The sequence below is a fragment of the Pseudophryne corroboree genome, chromosome 2 (genome assembly GCF_028390025.1).
Source record: "Pseudophryne corroboree isolate aPseCor3 chromosome 2, aPseCor3.hap2, whole genome shotgun sequence".
NCBI lineage: Eukaryota > Metazoa > Chordata > Amphibia > Anura > Myobatrachidae > Pseudophryne > Pseudophryne corroboree.
In genome coordinates this window covers 888,301,374-888,316,850 of record NC_086445.1, presented here as the reverse complement: position 1 = coordinate 888,316,850, position 15,477 = coordinate 888,301,374, and the positions used below count along the sequence as shown (strand labels likewise).

General features: G+C 42.6%; 1 protein-coding gene across 1 annotated transcript in view; it reads right to left on the bottom strand.

Moving 5' to 3' along the window:
- The window catches only part of PITPNM3 (PITPNM family member 3), a 1,226,694-nt gene that overhangs the window by 25,784 nt on the left and 1,185,433 nt on the right, over positions 1-15,477 (bottom strand). Inside the window, exons 11-12 of the mRNA XM_063956002.1 lie at positions 12,610-12,801; positions 1,781-1,929 (exon numbers count right to left, since the gene is read on the bottom strand). Coding sequence (XP_063812072.1) covers positions 1,781-1,929; positions 12,610-12,801 — 341 coding nt within the window. The remainder of the gene's footprint in view (positions 1-1,780; positions 1,930-12,609; positions 12,802-15,477) is intronic.

Genomic DNA, 15,477 nt, shown 5'->3' with positions numbered 1-15,477 from the left:
AGGGTATGGAGACGCTGGAATACGAGGAAAGGCTTGCAAGACTAGGCATGTTTACACTGGAAAAGAGGAGATTAAGAGGGGACATGATCAACATTTACAAATATATAAGGGGACAATATACAGATCTTGCGCAGGACCTTTTTTGGTTAGATCAACACAGAGAACTCGTGGACACTCGCTCAGGTTAGAGGAGAGGAGATTCCACACAATACGGCGTAAAGGCTTTTTTACGGTAAGGACGATACGTGTTTGGAATTCCCTGCCTGAGGGAGTTGTAATGGCCAACTCAGTCAACACCTTTAAGAATGGGTTAGATAAATTCCTAATGGATAAGGATATCCAGGGTTACGGGGCATAGTCACGCACTATGGTTATTATAAAAAAGCGGGGTTAATCGGAACGGCAGTCAGCAACTTCAGTCAAAATTTTATACAAAATAATCGTGCATAGGAGACCACAAATAGGTTGAACCCGATGGACAATTGTCTTTATTCAACCTTAGATACTATGTTACTATGTATTAATCGGATCCACTCCAGATTTTATAGCTGGCTCATAGACATAGCTTATTTCTGTGGAACTACATACATGTCCCATATTAGAAAACACCATAGTTTTAAGCAGTCACACAGCAATGCATTGCAACATACGTGTAGAAGAATGAAATATAGCTGGTATACTACCTGCCACTGATTGCGGCTGGGTCTTTGATGTTGCTTCCTATACTTATAAAGCATCTATTTTGAGCAGTGTCTCCAGATAATGCTCATGCGTTGATTCTCTGGTGGAAGATCAAGGGATCCTGGTGGTGTCATCTTTCCTTTTGCGGACTCAGACCATCTTCTCCAAAGTGCATATTACCAAGTACCAGAGGATCAATGCATGAGCATTATCTGGAGACACTGCTCAAAATAGCGGCTTTATAAGTAGAGGAAGCAACATTTAAGACCCAGCCATAATCAGCGGCAGATAGTATACCGGTTATATTTCATTCTTCTACACGTATGTTTCAATGTATTGCTGTGTGACTACTTAAAACTATGGTGCTTTCTAATATGGGACACGTAGTTCCACAGAAATTAGCAACGTTTATGAGCCAATCTAAAATCAGGAGTGGATCCGATTAATGTTTTTTAAACAAGACGTGTTTATGTTTGTATCTGGAGTTCCAATTGCAATAAGTTTTATATGTATGTGCAGAAATATATATTTTATAATTCAAAACAAAAAGTTTTTATGGGTAGTCTCACCTGCTGAGTCTTATTTCAGTCATATTGGTGTTCCTTTCAGACTTATAGCGCTGGCCTATTGACTTTTCTATTTGTTTAAATGCCAAACGCTACATTATAGTGTTTTGTGTACATTTTCTTACAAATAAAACTATTATTTTATACATGTCAATTGCTTTACTAGTTTAATACTGTAAATATGCAATATACTATCATTTTAATTATTATTTTACATTATAATATTTCAATGATCTGCTGTTTTATTCAGACTGTCAGAAGCTATATGGCTTGATTAAGAAAACAAGGTTTATTGCTTTAAGATAACATGACAAAAGCAAGTTCATATACCCTTATTATAGGGATAGATATCGGAACCTGGGATGGTCCCAATATGATAGAAATGCTCTTCTTGTTAAGGTTACAGCCATTGCATGCTGGGGATCTGGTCATAGTATCAGTATGGACTTAATGTCAACAACACCAAAAAATATATGGCGGTCTATTCTGCGCTCACTGCCATCTCTGTCCCTTCTTCCTAAATGCTCACTTACCTGTCTCAGAATGAAGGCTACTACATCAGTTGACTCCCAGTAGCTGGCATGGAAGAGATGTGGCAGTGCCACTGTCGGAAAGGCAGTGAGTACATCAGGACAATATAAGGCGTAGTCAATGCGCTTTGTTCCCCACCAGTTAGCTGTAACTATAGTACAAGACAAACAAAAATGATAAATTATATGAATGATTTTGAATAATAGTTTACGTCCTTTCAGAACATATCAATGACAAAACCCTTCACCATGAAGTTTATACTGTGATGTTTTTAGGTTTACTTAAAGTAATTACTCTCAGGAGGAGATTTATCACACATTGGAGAGAGATAAAGTATCAGACAAAGTATTTGTTACTAATGACACATGGTCGAGTCACATTATTATGACCACCAGCTAATAGCCAGAGTAACCACCGTGTGCAGCATGGATAGCAGCTAGATGGGCTGAACTGTTGTTTGAGACACACGTCTGGTAGCCCCCAGGTTCATTTTGACTGTGAGCTGCTACACTATAGCGTGTCGGTCGGCCCCCACACACCTTTCACAGCCGACATTCTCCTCTCATATCAATGGCACGTGGTGCTCCGCAGTTTTTATGTCGGTTATTCGCAATGGTGCCATTTGTCCAGTCACGATTCACTTTCACCACAGCAGCACACGAACAGTTTACAAACTGCTTTTCTGGCAACTGGGACACTGCGCCTTCCAGCCACATGGTCTTATAGTCCAGCTTGTTGCTAGGCAACCGGGAAGCCGGACAAAGATGGTGGATGCAGTTGCCAGACGGCAAGGACACCGGGTAGTTGCAAGGAGTCCTAGTACTTCTGCTCACTGACAAGTGAGGTCTCGAGCATATGTACAGCGCTGCAGCAGCATTCACTTGGGTAATTAGGAGTCCCTCCTTTCCTGGCTGCACTGATAGACTGTCATTCCTGTTATAAGGCGTTATAAGTAGAGATGAGCGGATTCGGTTTTACTCGGTTTTACTCGGTTCTCAAAACGGCATCTTATTGGCTCACGGATGTCACGTGTTTTGGATAGCCAATAAGATGCCGTTTTGAGAACCGAGTAAAACCGAATCCGCTCATCTCTAGTTATAAGGCGTCTCCTTGGCGTTGTGAGGCGGTGATTTCTGAATGGGGGTAGACCAGAACCGTTTTTAGGGTGGCTGCATGACGTCACACGCAGCCGCTAAAAAAAAAATAACGGCAGACCGCCTGACAGTGCAGCCAGGCTGCGCTGCCAGGGGCCAACCTTAGTTCCAATGCGTCCACAATCTAATTGCAGATGCATCAGGAGGCAGCCTCACACATGCTGGGCGGCCTTGCCCTGTGCTGGGCATCCTCCAGCATATGAGGCAATGGACACAGATCTGGCTGCATATGCCTCCTCAGTGTTTATATAGTGCTCAGCCTGAAAGATATAAACCATCTGCACGGTGCTGCTATTCCACCTCACAGTTCCTCCTCTGTCCTCGCTGAGATCCTGACCATAACCCCCTGTGTTCCAGTCTTGTCTGTTACTTGTTCCTTGTAAATTACTTCAGTCTCCTATCCTGTGTACAGTGGCAAATGCAGGATTTGCATGGGGGGGTTTCCAGAACTGGGCGGAGCCAATCACGGGGGTGGGGACTGAGGTGACCCAGTATATGCTGGGTCCGTAAAACTAGTGTGTCTGTGTGTGTATATATATATATATATATATATATATATTACACATATATATATATATATATATATATATATATATATATACACATATATCTACACACACACATATATATATATATATATATATATATATATATATATACACACATACACACACACATACATATACACGGGTGGTCTTCAGTATGCCGGCGGTCGGGCTCCCGGCGACCAGCATACCGGTGCCGGGAGCCTGACCGCCGGCATACCGACACTTATTCTACCTCGTGGGGGTCCACGACCCCCCTGGAGGGAGAATAGAATTAGTGTGGCGCGCGTAGCGTGGCGAGCGCAGCGAGCCCGCAAGGGTCTCATTTGCGCTCGCCACACTGTTGGTAAGCCGGCGGCCGGCCTCCCGGCACCGGTATGCTGGTCGCCGGGAGGCCGGCCGCCGGGAGATCGTAGTGAATCCATATACACATATACATAGCATATTAAACATGCATACATATATATATATATATATATATATATATATATATATACACACATACAGTACACATATATATACACATGTATATATATATATCATATGTGTGTGTGTGTGTGTGTGTTTATATGTATGTATGTACGTACGTACGTATGTATGTATGTATATACATGTGTATATATGTAGGCACATGGATATATATGTACTATAATTAAAAAAAAGTAAACTTTTATTGCACTTGCAAGTGCCACCAGGAAGACAGCAGGCTGCAGAGGACGCTAGACAGTCATTAATAATACTCATGCAGCTAAAAAAAAAAAAAAAAAAAAAATTTTTTTTACTTTCTTTTTTTAGTGGAGGGGGGTTTCTGGGTACTCGGAAACCCCCCCCTGGGTGCGCCACTGGTGTATAAGCCTCTACTGCTGAAGGTATAAGTCACGGTGGCATCCTAAGTACTGGTGTGTGTGTGTGTGTGTGTGTGTGGTACACTAAGGAAACAACGGGCAGCTGCTATAGGTGAAAGACCCTCACTTCAGGCTCTTAACTTGTGGTCTTAACCCAATTGTGCTGGAGTTCCATAACTGCTTAATACTTTATCTTTCTCCACTTTATCACTCTCTCAAGTTTGATACATCTTCCCCCTAGTTTTGATTGATCTAGTGTGAGTTAGGCAATGATAAAAAAACTGTCTAGCTATGTGCTTTACACACATTTGCTAGTAAGTAGCCCTTTTATATTAAAACCAAGCTCCAACCATTGTCCTCCTCATATATGTTGACTTAAATTTAGATTTTGTTGAGCCATTAAAATCAACATTGCAGCTTAACTCCAGCGGCCATAAAATATGGTACACACCTGAATATGATATTTTTTTACAATGCAATGTTTTAATTGTCCTCTTTGCCCCAGAAATTGCCAAGGTATTAATGAGAAGAAGAAGCACTTTGCTTCATACAGTATGCACATGAACACATTGAAACAACAGAAGTTGCTGCAGGTGACAGGTTTATATATATAGACAGATGTCAAGTGGTTATTTATTGTTTCAGAATTTCAAAACGATGGACACATTTTTTTTTTACTTTTTTTGTATTAATAGCCTTTGAACTGTAAACCTTTACAGTCATCTATATATACTGTCATAATGTATCAGAGGGTAAAACATTTTTTATCATATAATTTTCAGAATTTGTTTGAAAAAAAGAAATTAAAAGAGAGTCTTATCTAGTATCATAGGAACAGTGTAGGACTGGGGCACGAAGGGTCCACCAGGGGAATGCATTGATAGGGTCCCATGCTTAGGGGTGTGGCCATCCTCCAAAGGGGGTGTGGTCAGCCTCCATAGAGGCTTGTCTAACCATTGGAGTGTGCATGGCCTGGGCCCCTTTATAAGTATACAGTAAATATTGTTATCGCATACATGAAAATGTACCAAATTAATAACAGCAATGCACTGTAGAAAATACAACAAAGTCCTGTACAGCAGTGTCGTGCGGTGGGGTGAGGCAGGTGAGTACAGTATAATGTAAGATATGTATAATGTATAATGCAAGTGCACAGTCTTGATCCTGATCCCTAAAAGAGTGGGTAGATCCTCAGGCAGTGGGTCCTACCAGGGATTTCCCCTGTGCCCCTGTGGGCTATGCCAACCCTGCATAGACATATGGATAAATGGGGAGGAGGATTAAGAAATTCTAGAATATATAATATAGGTTGCAAAAACCTAATACAAACTTATTAAAATGAAAAATTTACAGATTACAGGGGCTAATGCAGACTCGATCGCTGCTATGCATTTTTCCACAGCGGGCGATCAGGTCTGAACTGCGCATGCACTGCAGTACGCACGTGCATGCCAGAGATACGATCGGCATCTCAGCCCAGAAATCGCCTCTGCCTGATTGACAGGGAGGGGGCAGGCCAGCGTCGTTTGGCTGCCGATTTGGGGGCGCGGTCCGGGCAACGCAGGCGTGCTCGGACCATGCAGGGAGCGGGCAGCGGTGGCTGCATGACGCTCACCTGGTGCGCTAGCATCGTTGCTGTGCGATACTATCGAATCCGTGCAGAGGGGGGAGGACCAGACATGCAGGGCGGACTAGCCCTGTGCTCAGCGTCCCCGTCTATGTCTGGGTGGCTGATCATAGCACGGCTACGATCAGGTCTGAATAGGCCCACAGTTAACAGTTTGAGGGAGTGTGGTCAGTAGGTTCACCCATTACACTTTAGGATACACTTGACAATGTGGGAAGAAGTTATAAATAGTGATACATCTGAATATCAGAAAATATATATGTAAAAGGTCTGATACCATAATTTGATATCAAAAATAATTTATAATTTTTACCTTGTTGAGAGTGATAGAGTCAAATATTACCTATGAACATAAGCTATATACTTATTATGGACTAGTACGCAATCGGCGCACGGAGTACCGTAAGGGTACGCACTTAGCGTAGCAGATGCTTAACCGTGGGCGCGACGCACGAGCGGCACGTACGCTGTCGGGCTTACACTTGGTATCGAGCACGCTATAGGCGGTCCGAGTACCGGACGCTGTGCCGTGAGAGTGAGACACGAGCGGCGCTGACGCTCACTGAATGACACACTGTAAACCTTGTTCAACAACACACTGTAAGGGTATGCTTATACTGTAAACCTTAGTACTGTAATATTACCACAATGTAACGCTTATTGACCTTGATAATATGAAAGCTGTTTGAGCGATTGAGATGCTCAGAAACCCTTTACAATAACTGGTGAAACACACAAGACCTGGTAAGGTTCCAACACCTTCTTAGAAGATACTTTAGTATAAAAAGGGGAAAAACAGTTACAGCTTATACACTACAGACCTAACATCAATACCTAAACAGAATAACAAGAAATAAATGTGAACAATAGCGAACGATAGCAAACAGAATAAACACAAAGAGAATAAAAATGGCAAACACTTAAAGGATAACAAAATGAGAACGAATGGCGTACATAAAGAATTACAAAATGGCTACAGAGAAACTTACACACGTGGGAATGATTCGCAAGCGCGTTCTGGACCAGCCTTCAGCGTTGAAAACCTTTGTAGAGAGAATGAGTGCTGGTCCAGCAATGGTGGCCTTTATATACACAACATACAGTACGATACAATGGTCCCTACAATCTCATTGTTCATTGGACACAGGAATGTGTTTCCGCATTATAACAAAAGGTCATAGGTGGATTCGAACAGGTGGGCTGTGTCTATTTCTAACTGCTCAGGTGGGAGGTATCCTCAGGATTCCCGCCGCATGGATAATGAACAGTAAATACAGTAAATGTCTAGAAACTACTTTTAAACATAACTATACGCAGGAGCGAACAATCTCTTCCTAACCAACACCGAAATGTTACATTTAAAATACTCTACAGCTGGATACTAGACATCATCGTTCTACCTTTGTCTGACCCTTCATATCATGCAAAGAGGAATTTCTCCGTCCAAGAACCGTTTACACTAAACATACTTTCTGACATTGTTTAGGGAAATACTATCTATAAAACACACTATTTTGGTTAAATATATTGCGATCGAGTCGCTCGCTAGACGCTCACAAACTCCGCCGTAAATACACATCTCCATGCGCAGGAGACGTCGGAGCGTCCCTTACGCAACCTGAGGGGATGCGTACGCACGGAGGAGTGGGTGCACGAGCAGCAGGGATGTGCATTGGGGTTAGTACAAGGCATTGTGAATCACGATATTTTTCGACTTTGACAAGAGCTATTGTATCGGCCATTTCAAGCTAAGGGGGTGTATCCAATTAGATGCAATTAAACATTGGGTGTGAAAAACCTGTGTTTTTCACAATTTTTCCGGATGTTTCACCAAGATTTTTTTTATGGGATACTAAATTAGATCTCCTGTAAAAAAATTATAATATACTTTTCATGTGAAAAACCTGTGTTTTTCGCCGCTGCAGCCCCAAAAAGTGTTGTTTACTATATATATTATTCAGCAGTTTTAGTTATTGTATATAATGGGGCCAATATACTGTACATACGGAGATTTTGTACTTGCGCCTCCTTATGACTGGTGGCATGGAGCAGAGGGAGGGAAAAGTGTTAACACCCGATATGTCTGTGAATGGCGTCATTCACAGACATATCGCGTTGATTGTGAGGCACATCAGATGGCCGCTATAACTGAAGATATATTGGCGCATCTTGCTGTGTATACTGTACAGGCAGTCAGCCAACCGTCTGAACACTTGCTGGAGGAACTTACGTCAAAGCTGGATAGGCAAATTCAAATGCCTGACATCAGGACGACACATCCAGTGCTAAGTGTGTATACTTAGCTGAATCAGCAGACAAGCTGGCGCAATAGGCAGTCGACCGTTAAGTCGCCTTGGTGTCTACCCAGCTTAAGGGTGTCCTCACATAGACTGTGCACTGCAGCAGACCTGTACAGAGACGCATTTTTCTTGTGTTTATGATCTTGTTGGGTGTAATGTATCTAGGTATAAATATGCTGACTTAAACTTAGCACATAGGCGATTTTTGCAGAGCTGGAAACATTTTGAGGTGTTCTGTTTATTTCGTGGACATTCACCATGTCTTAATGTCGACTTGAGAATAAAGACATGTTGGCAGACAGCACGTCGACATGTTCATCATGTTGATTTTCAGTATAACACTGAAATGTAAAATGGTGAGCAGTTTGTAGCCTAACCCTAAAGGAGACCCTAATGTCGACGGTTTCATTATGTTGGTATGTCATATCTTTATATTTTCTCCATGTCATGTTTTTTGCAGAAGTGCCAACATTGTTGTGATGTCCACATATTTAGATGTCGGCATATTAACATTCGACCTCCTAATGTTGACATTATGGATTTGGAGAATATGACGGCATACCCATCTTGCCTTTGATGCAGCGTATAAGCATAAATACTGTATGCTATTTTAACATACAGCTCTTATCTCAGATTCCTTCAGTTCTGATAAACTCTTGAATCTTTTCAATTTACAGTGCCTTGCTAAAGTATTCACCCCCCTTTGCATTTTTCATGTTTTGTTGCCTCACAACCTGGAATTAAAATGGATTGTTTGAAGGTTTGCATAATTTCATTCACAGAACATGCCTACAACTTTGAAAATGTTTTTATTTTATTGTGAAGCAAACAACAAATAGGATAAAATAACAGAAAACTTCAGCGTGCGTAACCATTCACCCCCCTAAAGTCAGTACTTTGTAGAGCCACCTTTTGCGGCAAATACAGCTGCAAGTCGGTTTGGCTAAGTCTCTATGAGCTTGCTAATGGGATTTTTGCCCATTCCTCGAGGCAAAACTGCTCCAGCTCCTTCATGTTGGATGATTTCCGCTTGTGAACAGCAATCTTCAAGTCTGACCACAGATTCTCAATTGGATTGAGATCTGGGCTTTGACCAGGCCATTCCAATACATTTAAAGGTTTCCCCTCAAACCACTCGAGTGTTGCTTTAGCAGTATGCTTCGGGCCATTGTCCTGCTGGAAGGTGAACCTCCGTCCCAGTCTCAAATCATGGGCAGACTGAAACAGGTTTTGCTCAAGAATATCCCTGTATTTAGCACCATCCATCTTTCCCTCGACACAAAATAGTTTCCCAGTCCTTGCTGCTGAAAAACATCCTCACAGCATGATGCTGCCACCACCATGTTTCACTATGGGGATGGTGTTCTTAGGGTGATGGGATGTGTTGGGTATGTGCCAGACAAAGCGTTTTCCTTGGTGGCCGAAAAGTTCAATTTTAGTTTCATCTGACCAGAGCACCTTCCTCCATACATTTGGGGAGTCGTCCACATGCCTTTTGGCAAACTCAAAACGTGCCTTCTTATTTTTAACACTAAGTAATGGCTTTTTTCTGGCCACTGTTCCATAAAGCCCTGCTCTATGGAGTGTATGGCTTATTGTGGTCACATGCGCAGATACACCAGTCTCTGCTGTGGAACTCTGCAGCTCCTTCAGGGTTACCTTTGGTCTCTGTGCTGCCTCTCTGATTAATGCCCTCCTTGCCCGGTCTGTGAGTTTTGGTGGCCGGCCCTCTCTTGGCAGGTTTGTTGTGGTACCATATTTTTTACATTTGAAGATGATGGATTTGATGGTGCTCTGGATATTTGGATATTTTTTATAACCCAACCCTGACTTGTACTTCTCAACAACTTTGTCCCTGACTTGTTTGGAAAGCTCCTTGGTCTTCATAGTGTGATGCCTCTTGCTTAGTGGTGTTGCAGCCTCTGGGTCCTTTCAGAAAAGGTATTTTTATACTGACAGATCATGTGACACTTAGATTGCACACAGGTGGACTTCATTTCACTAATTATGTAACTTCTGAAGGTAATTGGTTGCTCCAGAACTTTTGAGGGGCTTCATAGCAAAGGGGGTGAATACATACTGTATGTACATGCCAATTTTCAAATTTGTATTTATAAAAAAAAATGTATATACATTTTTCTCATTTCACTTCACCAACTTAGACTATTTTGTGCATATCCATCACATAAAATTCAGATTAAAAAAAAAATTAAATTAGTTTGTAATATAGTAATACAGTGTATAGGTAAAAAGCCAAGGGGAGTGAATACTTTAGCAAGGCACTGTATATTTGTGAACATCATTAGTATTTTTACATTAGTGCACTGTCAGTGTGGAACCAAATCAAAAGCCGTAATGCATTCTGTGGTGCATTCATAGATCAAATGGGTGGACTGGGGGAAAAAAGGACAGCACACCTGATCTGCATGTAGCTATTTGGAGTAATTGCAAAATTACTGGAGGAGTGGAGAATGTTAGAAGCTATGAGAAAATTGTGTAAAAAAATAATGATCACTCTGAAAAATGTTCAGTGTAACCTACTGTATACATAGTTCTCTCCACATAAAATTATTTCCGTTCTCTATTAATACCTTTCCTGTACTAATGATCTTGTCCCTTTCCTATGCTACCAATCTATCCTCTCATCTCACATTACTGAATCAATGTTAGAAAACATCAATTAATATGTTACATAAATGACCATATCAGATACTGGGGCAGATGTATTAAGCCTGGAGAAATAATAAAGCAGTGATAAGTGGAAGGTGATAACGAAGCAGCCAATCAGCTCCTAACTGTTTGGTTGGTACTAGAGCTCTCTCCAAGATATGGCACATGCTGAAAAATAGTTTGACTCTGATGTTCGATCGCAGCACAAGTAGATGTCCTGACATATAAACTTTATTGCACAAGAAATGTTGGTGTGCGCAGATTAATTCATGAACCGACAAGTCACAGGGAACTTTTTTTGATTAGCCACCAAGATAACCTTACACATGCAGATTTCCAACTAAGGTGACATCAAAAAAGTTGTCCATCTATTAACTGCACTTAAGTTTGCAGAAATTAATTGTATACTGGAGTGGGCAAAAATGTAAAAATAGCCTTCTTATTTTGTGCTAATTGCTAATACACTGCTTATAGTATCTATTGCTAATTTGTGGAGCAGGCCCAGTGACAGGAGGCTTATAGGGAAACATATGTACTGGGGTTCAAGCTTTCAAGGAGAACTGGCGCAAAACCCACAGATGACAGAGGTTTGAGCTGCACATCCCCCTCCTATGTGGTTAGAAACACGCTGTAGATACTTTCAAGTGCCCCCCCCCCCCCTGAGAATGGGAAACAGGAATGTGGTTACTGTGAATGGGAAATGCACAACTATGTGGTACAATGGGAACTGAGAACACTACTATGTGTCATAATGTGAACTGGGTGCACTACTGTGTGGCATAGTGTGAATCAGGACACTACTGTGTGGCATAATGTAAATTCCAGACTACTCTGTGGCATAATGTGATTTGGGGGCCATACTCTGACATAATGTGAATGGGGAGGCACTACTTGTGGCACAATGTGAATCGGATGCACTACTTGTGGCATAATGTGAATTGAGGGTACTACTGTGTGGCATAATGTGAACAGAGGGTACTACTATGTGGCATAATGTAAATTGGGGACGCTACTCTGTGGCATAATGTGTATTGGGGGCACTACTGTATGGCATAATGTGAATAGAGGCTCTACTATGTGTCAGAATGTAAATTGGGGGCACTTTTGTGTAAATACTGTGTCGTATAATATGAATTGAGTGGACTACTGTGTGGCATATTGGGAATTGGGGGACACTACTGCGTTTCATAAAGTGAATTGAGGGCACTACTATAAGCCATGAGGTGATCTGACCACATTGTGTAATATAACTGCAATAATTAGTATAATATGTACTGGGGGAACCTTTATTTAAAACTACTGTGTATGCCCACAGGGTTTATAACATAACACGAGCGGAGAGAAATGTGATCTGGGGGGTTAGGGGGCGGGGCATTTCTGCTGCTAGTACTGGTCAAGAGGCACATTGGAGTGATACAGATAAACTACAGTATGTGTCCTTAAACCACATGCTGGTTGAATTAGGGACTAGTGGTAAAACCAAGTTCAGCAATAATTTAAGTGCCTGTTCTCATTTAGATATTGGAAAGCTTGGTCCTGTGTAAACTAGTTCAAAGGCATTTTTGTGTTTCCAGAGGTTATATTTTGCATACTTCTCTTTAAAAAATTATGGGAACTATGCCATTAAACAATATCTATTTGTAGCCTGCATTCCCATGTACAGTATGGAACAATGGAAGACATAACTTACTGTTAGCGATTTTTGCAGATGGCAAGCTTTCTGAAGAACTCGACATTTCACTGTTCATGCTCACCAGGCTTGATCGTCTGGCTTTCACCTGTGTTGGGGTTGAGATGCTGGACCGCACTGGAACCTCAGTAGAAGAGTTGTTGCCTGTGGTATTTTCTGAAAATGCTGTGCTACCGTCTTGAATTGCATCCACTGTAGGGGAAAAATAGGAAATTAGCATTGTTAATCTAACAATTTACCTCAAATATCAGCAAAGAACAGATGCATTGTGCAGCTGATGATCAGAGATTGGTTACTGTCTGGAAACTATAAACCAATGGTAGAGACCAGGCAGAGGCTGAGGAAGCACCTACATCCATGAGGGTGCAGCTGGTAAATTTACTGAGAACCAGTGACTCCCTTAATTTTGTGTAGTCAACAGGTGCCCTTTAACCTCAAATACCTTCTAGCAGGGCCAGATAGGGACCAAAAATAGGCCATAGCATCTGGCACGCAGGCCCACCTTGGCGTCAGCATATGACTCCTGGCATACACTCCTCTGCTTTTACAAATATAATATTAGAACAATATACAAGTGTATATCATTATATGTATAAAAAAAAAAAAAAAAAACAGAGCTCATCCTGCAGGGGATTCATACATGTGCCATAGTCAGATATTTGTTTGGTTGTTTTAGGTAGAGCTGGCACTTCATTGGTGTTGGTCATACACAAAGTAAAGGGAAGGCAATTTCCTTTTCTCTAACGTCCTAGTGGATGCTGGGGACTCCGTAAGGACCATGGGGAATAGACGGGCTCCGCAGGAGACTGGGCACTCTAAGAAAGATTTAGTACTACTGGTGTGCACTGGCTCCTCCCTCTATGCCCCTCCTCCAGACCTCAGTTAGAATCTGTGCCCGGCCAGAGCTGGGTGCTTTTAGTGGGCTCTCCTAAGCTTGCTAATAAGAAAGTATTTTAGTTAGGTTTTTTATTTTCAGAGAGCTTCTGCTGGCAACAGACTCTCTGCTACGAGGGACTGAGGGGAGAGAAGCAAACCTACTAACTGCGGCTAGGTTGCGCTTCTTAGGCTACTGGACACCATTAGCTCCAGAGGGATCGAACACAGGACCTGACCTTGTCGTCCGTTCCCGGAGCCGCGCCGCCGTCCCCCTCGCAGAGCCAGAAGACAAGCCGGCAGAAGCAAGAAGACATCGAAATCGGCGGCAGAAGACTCCTGTCTTCACATGAGGTAGCGCACAGCACTGCAGCTGTGCGCCATTGCTCCCGCATTACACCCACACACTCCGGTCACTGTAGGGTGCAGGGCGCAGGGGGGGGGCGCCCTGGGCAGCAATAAAGTACCTCCTGGCAAAAGCAGCATATATACAGTTGGACACTGTTATATGCATGAGCCCCCGCCATTAATTTTACACAAAATCGCGGGAGAAGCCCGCCGCTGAGGGGGCGGGGCCTTCTTCCTCAGCACTCACCAGCGCCATTTTCTCTCCACAGACCCGCTGAGAGGAAGCTCCCCAGGCTCTCCCCTGCACGATAGAGAGGGTGTAAAAGAGAGGGGGGGCACATAAATTTGGCGTAAAAACAATATATACAGCAGCTACTGGGTTAACACTAAGTTACTGTGTGATTCCTGGGTCATATAGCGCTGGGGTGTGTGCTAGCATACTCTCTCTCTGTCCCTCCAAAGGGCCTTGTGGGGGAACTGTCTTCAAATAGAGCATCCCCTGTGTGTGTGGTGTGTCGATACGTGTGTGTCGACATGTCTGAGGTAAAAGGCTCCCCTAAGGAGGAGATAGAGCAAATATGTGTGTGAGAGGGTGTCTCCGTCGATAACGCCGACACCTGTTTGGATATGTGTAAGAGCTGAGGTGAATTTATTGCACAAAAGATTAGAGAACAGACAGGAAATCTACCCTTGTCTGTCCCTATGTCACAGAGACCTTCAGAGTCTCTCAATGCTCACTATCCAAAATTATAAACACTGATATCGACACGGAGTTTGACTCCAGTGTCGACTACGATAATGCAAAGTTACAGCCAAGATGGCTGAAAGGTATTCAATATATGATTATTGTAATAAAAGATGATTTGCATATCACTGATGACTCATTTGTCCCTGACACAAGGGTACACATGTTAAGGGGAAGAAAGCTGAGGTAAATTTCCCTCCTCTCATGAGGAAAAAGAGCGGGAAACTCCAGACAAGAGACTGCAGCTTCCCACAAAAAATTCTCAAGCAGTATCCTTTCCCCACTAGGGCCAGGATGTGATGGGAATCTTCCCCTAGGGTGTCCCGTTTGCCCAGAAGGTAGCACTAGCTATTCTCAGGGATCCTGCAGATAGCGTGCACATTCTAGTATACTACTCAGACCGGCGATTGTGTCGGCATGGGTTTATAGCGCTGTGGCAGCGTGGACAGGTACCTTATCAGCAGAGATTGAGACCCTAGTGTGCATATATATATATATATATATATATATATATATATATATTAAAGATGCTGTCTTAAGTGATAGGTATATATATATTTATTAAACATGCCCAAAGAGACATGAGTATACTGGGTCCTAGAGTCAAAGCTATGTCGATTTCTGCTTGACGTGTCCTGTAGAATATGCAATGGACAGATGATGCCGACTTAAGAGGCATGTGGAAGGCTGAGGATTGTGTGGAGAAGGGTTCTCGGACCTGGTCTCCACAGCTATAGCTGGTAATTCTGATATTTTGCCTTATATTCCTGCACAGCCTAGGAAAGCATGACATTATCAAATGCAGCCTTTCGAATAAAGAAACAAGAAAGTCCGAGGTGCGTCCTTTCTTGCCAGAGGCGGGGGCAGAGGAAAGAAGCTGCACAACACAGCTAGTTCCCAGG